Below are 5,499 nucleotides of genomic sequence, written 5' to 3'. Positions count from 1 at the left end.
CAGAAAGGCAGACGTGGCAGTGGAAGGAGTCAAAGCAGTTTGGAAAGAAAAACAAAGTAAAGAACAACAACAACAAAAAAAAACAAACAATCGATTATTAAATTAGTCATCGATTATTTTAATAATCAATTAGTCGTCGATTAATCGATTAATCGTGGCAGCCCTGATTTGAACTCTGACTCTTCTTCATCTCTGATAGACTCAGAATAATCTAAAGAAACGTCAGATTCTTCTCTACTGTAAGGGTTTAACCGTACCTTCTTATAACAAGGTTATAAGGAATTTATTTTAGCAAGGATCTCTTTATTGTCAGGAAAATATTCATCCCGTGCAAAATGAATGGGCACACAAAAGTGACTCTCAGTCAGTGAATTTTGATTTGATCCATAAATAAATGTGATAATTTTTTTTACAAAATCACTACAGTACACTTAATTGTGTGCAATCAATTTCCTATAAAAGTTTAGGACCAACAATAAGAAGCGCTTTGAGCTTCGTAACTGTCAATCAGATACTTAAATAGAACACAAACGTCGAGCTTAGATGTTGAATACCAGACATTTGAGGCAAGTTTGGCAAGGTAGGTTTTAAGAAAAGGAAGGAAGTAAGGTGTTAGCTCTCCTAACTTTAACTTAAATAATRTGGGTTAACCAGAGAGGCAAGACGTTCTCTGCTCAGCGTCGGCCAGACAGCGAAGTTCATAACAGCCAGCTTTACCTTTAAAGATGAGGTCAGTCACCTGTCCAGGTATTTTGGGTTTCTGCTTAGAAAATCCGTCTTAAGATCGTCCACACAAATGGACCCTCAAGGCGTGTTGTCCAGACTCGCGTACATCCGAGTTAAAGTCCATTTATTAATTAATGAGATATTTTGGTGACAGACAAACACACTCTCTGGACGTTTTCTTGTTTGAAGGCTCTAAAGACATAAAATAACATAATAAAATGTTTCTTTGAGTAGCTGAATAAAGTTGTGATTTGTAAGACCAGTTTCTAACACAAATCAAATCAGTTTAAATTGTATCTGTGATTTAATGGCTGATGATTCTGGTGTTTTGCAGGCAGAACGGGACACACGGAAGTGGTTCGAGTCGTTTTCTATCCAGAACAGATCAGCTTCGCCCGTCTTCTCCAAGTCTTCTGGGAGAGCCACGACCCTACTCAAGGTAGGAAAACCAGACCTTCACCTCCACAGGAGAAATGCAACGTTTCATTTTTGTTGAACGTAAAAGCACTTTGTGCTCCGATAAACTAAAAAAAGTAACAAAAGCTGGGGTCTAGCTCTAGTTATTTCAGAGCAACTGTTTATCGACAGCCGGTCACAAATGAATCATCTACAGTTTTGAGGAAGCGTTGAAGTCTGTACCTTTTTGTGACTGATGGATCGAACAACACACACTGCAGATGACAAGCTGACAAGCTGACAGTGAAATGACGAAATTAGTCAAAAAAAAAAAGAAAAACCTTTCAGTTCTGCCAAGACAGACAGGTCTTGTGAATTTTTGGAAAAGCTGTCAGCTGTTGTTTTCACATGAAGTGATGTTCTGTTCTCCAAGAACTGAGCACAAACGCCTCATGTCAGCTGAAATCCTTTAGGTTTTTATTGCAACCTATGTGTGTATGTGTGTGTGTGGGGGGGGGGGGGGGTTGTTTCTAGTGACATTTGGGGGCAATTTTAAGACAAAATGCCTACATTTGGGGACAACTGGTGCATTAGGGGACAAAAGTCGAGTCCTCATTTGGTTTAAACGCCATTGGTGGGTGTGGTGGTTGGGTTTAGGACCAAGGTGTGAATTGAGTTTAGGTTAGTTTTAGTGTCAGGTAGGTACCTGTGAGGTTAGTTTTAGGGTAAATGGTCAGGGTTAGGTTATAAAATTCCCAAAAAATGAATGGAAGTCAGTGGAAAGTCCCCACAAGGATAGGGATTCATAGTGTGTGTGTGTGTTTTCAGGGATGCGTCAGGGGAACGATATTGGGACGACGTACCGCTCTGCCATCTACACCTTCACACAGCAGCAGCTGCAGGAAGCTTCAGCCTCCAAAGATCAGTATCAGAAGGTACACACATTGTTGTTTGGTTTTTGTTGTTTCTGCATCAAAGCATCCTGAAGGTAGCAACATGGAAAATCCTTAATCCAGATTAGAGAAAAGAAATCTGTTGAAATAACTAAGGTAATGTTGTTTTTCGGTTCACGATGAAAACCCAAACGCAGGAAGCAGGCAGTGGAGTTTTTAAAGATGAAACTGTGAACCAAAAGCACCCGCTTCGGATGTTATCATCCATTAAATAGACGTTATTAGTCGTTATCAGTCCCATAGAATGGCTTCAGAATGTCCAGACTGTGGCTCCTAGTAGGTTCTCTTTCACATAGAATGGACTGATAATGCCAGAACCGGCTGGTTAGTATAAGGCATAAAACGAGTAAGGTTAATTTTAGAGAAAATGACATGGGCTTCCAAAAGGTAGACCATTGTTGCAGGACCAGTATAGGGCAATGGGTAGAGCACCGGACCAGGGAGTGGGAAAGCTAGGATCGAGACCAGGCACAGAAAGCCAGAAAACAGCGAGAACCCCCCACAAAAAACTAATTAAAATATGTTTTGGTTATTTACACATTCAATGTCATTGATATTTTAACCCACTAGGGGGCACTGTTGGGACAGTCTGAAGCCATTCTAAGGGACTGATAACCGCTAATGATGTCCATTTAATGGACTGATAACATCAGAACCTACTGCCGAAAGCAAATCTAAAACAAGGGTGTTTACATAATCACCCCACATTCATTTGAAGCAGGCGAAAAAAATGAAAAACATAAAAAAATAATTAGCAAAAGATGAAATAAACATTCAGATTTATTAAATGAGATCATTTCCATATTTCTAAAATATCTGTTTTGTTTATATAATTCATGCTTTTATTTTGTAAACATAAACCCTTCCCTGATGAGAGTAAAACGATTGACATGGCTAAAAACCATCATGTCTTCRTTGTCCCTCCTCCTCCTCCTCCTCTCAGACTCCATTTCCCATCAGGCCTCTCTTCCCTCTGTTCACACCAGGAACTGTTTGTAGATGCTCGGCACGTCGGCGCCACACACATGTTCGCACGCCTTTAAAGTCGGCGCACAAAAGATGTTCACACACCGCCGCTCTCCAGTCCTCTCCACCGCCATCCCACCAAAGGGCTTGTTTCCATGGCAACTGGTGGCAGAGAGKTTCCTCTGTTCTTTTCTAGCGTGGTGTGGTCTTCATTAGAGTCCTCGCTCCTAACCCTGTTTACCCTTAATTTTTATTTTCTTTCAGCAGAATCTCACAAAACGAAGCTCTTAAAGAGGATCTTTCAGTAGAAATCACTTTTTTTTTTCTGTTGACAAGTGAAGTCTCTCTTTGCTTTTTGACTGAGCCGTGGTCCTTTATGTGTCAAGTAAAAAGAAAACAATCCGGGAGGAGGAGTGACGACGTACGAACAGGAAGTGATGGAAACAGTGATGAGAGGAGAAGAAAGTGAAAAGGTTAATTAATGGAGATGTCACGAATGTTGCAGCTCAGATACGAACTCACACTGAAGTGACGTTCTTCAAGCCCAACTCCAAAAGAAAGTCGGCTTCTTGTCGAACGATGTCGCATTACCTTATCTTCAGCGGCTTGCTTTAAAAGTACCGTATTTATTCAAGCATAATACGTAAAATTAAATCCATAAAATCATCTATAAAGTTGGGGGGTAGTATTATACTCGGATAAATAGTTTTACTTATGTATTTTAACTAAAATCTCGGCTTCATTCACAAAATGCCGGAAATGAGACCTCATCCTAAAAATCAGTTGAAACGAGCTCACCTCTGACACTCCTCCGTGCTTCAGAGTGAGATAATAACAGATCAAAGACATGATGTGAAAAAAAGGCAGTCCTTCACCTTAGTAATGATAACAAACTAATGACATTAGTGTGTGACCGGGCCGCTCCTGGAACAACAACAAACACATGTTCGTGTGTAATGGCTGCCGTCTACCGGTGTTCTGAAAAAGTTTGTTTCCCTGAAAAAACGTTTCCCCACCAGAGGGGGCGCTCGCGAGTAGGAAGTAATCTGCTTTTCCCCCACAAGATGGTCCAAATCTCATGTGAAGTCTCTGACTTTTGTGTTGGCGCCTCCTGGTGGACTATGTGTAAAATGCCAGAATTCATATGATGCTGCTACAGCTGATATATATTTGTTGTCAAAATACCTTTTAGTACATATGTTGTTAAAATAAAATGAACAGTCCAATGATCATTTTACTGACATGTATAAAGACTGCAAAGGTTGAAAAATCTTGAAGTCTGTATGAAATTGGAGGTAGTTTGAGGATTAAATTTTTATGCTTTTCAAGCGCAAAAAAAGTGGGGGGGTCGTATTATACATGAGATCATATTATACACGAAAAATATGGTAATTAAAGTTTTGGTGATCGTAAAAATCTTCAGCTTGAACTGAAGTCGGGGACTTTAGATGCTGTTCTGTAATCATAATCAGGGTTTCCCCCAGAAAACCGGCTAAGCCCGGAGGTAGGGCCGCTTGGGCAGCTCACCAACAAACAAAAAATGTTAACGTTGACAAGAAATTTGAAAATATGACATAACGTAATGTAATTATATTATTGTAAAACATTTAAACACCAACTATAGCAGAGATCACCAATCGTTTTGAGGCAGAGAGCTACTTCAGGGGTACAGAGGAACACAAAGGACTACTTGTTTGATACAAACATAAATTTACACGACTCACCTTTTAATTATAGTATCATTAATAATAAATGTATGTATATGTGTATATACGTGTTTCCCCTAGGAAATTGGTCTTGGCGGGTGGGGGGGGGGGGGCTACTTGTTTTATAAAAACATAAATTTACACGACTCACCTGCAATTATGGTAATAAATTTACACATACATGAATATTTAATTGCCCAACTACATCCTAGTTAAGGACTCCTCATGATAATTATTAATAAAATTAATGAAACTGGAGACCTGTCCAGGTGTCTCTGGTGAACTGGAGACCTGTCCAGGTGTCCCCTACCTTCACCCAAAGGCAGCGAGGACAGGTTCCAGCCCCGCCTGTATAATGGTAGGGGAAACACTGACTGTATGTCTGCCTGATTACATCTTAATGTTAAAAAATCCTCACAAAAAAGATCAATAATAATGGACAATGGTTGATATGATAAATTGTTATTAATAATCAGAGATACTCTTCAGGACAGAATGAATATAGGATTTCTTTATAGCATGAAACTGATATTTAAACATAAAACAATATTTGGTTTTTGCTAATCTGAATCAGTAACAATTGAAATTCAGTGTATTTTGTAAATATATTTAACAGTTTTGTAGAAATGTAATGTAATTTTCAAAATACAGTGTTTTTTAATTAAATACCAACTAATATTTTTTAAATAAACTATAAACTATAAAATCTTCAAATCGCATCCTCTTTGTATTACCATCTTTGTAAAACCTCA

The 5,499-nt window shown here is 39.0% G+C and overlaps 1 protein-coding gene across 1 annotated transcript in view; it reads left to right on the top strand.

Moving 5' to 3' along the window:
- msraa (methionine sulfoxide reductase Aa) overlaps window positions 1-5,499 on the top strand; it is a gene marked incomplete in the record, with an annotated part of 74,237 nt that overhangs the window by 53,243 nt on the left and 15,495 nt on the right. The window contains 2 exon segments of the mRNA XM_014025939.1: window positions 1,061-1,165; window positions 1,951-2,057. Of these exon segments, the coding sequence (XP_013881393.1) occupies window positions 1,061-1,165; window positions 1,951-2,057 (212 nt within the window).

The sequence above is a fragment of the Austrofundulus limnaeus genome, unplaced genomic scaffold, assembly GCF_001266775.1.
Source record: "Austrofundulus limnaeus strain Quisiro unplaced genomic scaffold, Austrofundulus_limnaeus-1.0 Scaffold511, whole genome shotgun sequence".
Classification (NCBI taxonomy): domain Eukaryota; kingdom Metazoa; phylum Chordata; class Actinopteri; order Cyprinodontiformes; family Rivulidae; genus Austrofundulus; species Austrofundulus limnaeus.
This window is presented reverse-complemented; position numbering and strand designations above follow the sequence as displayed.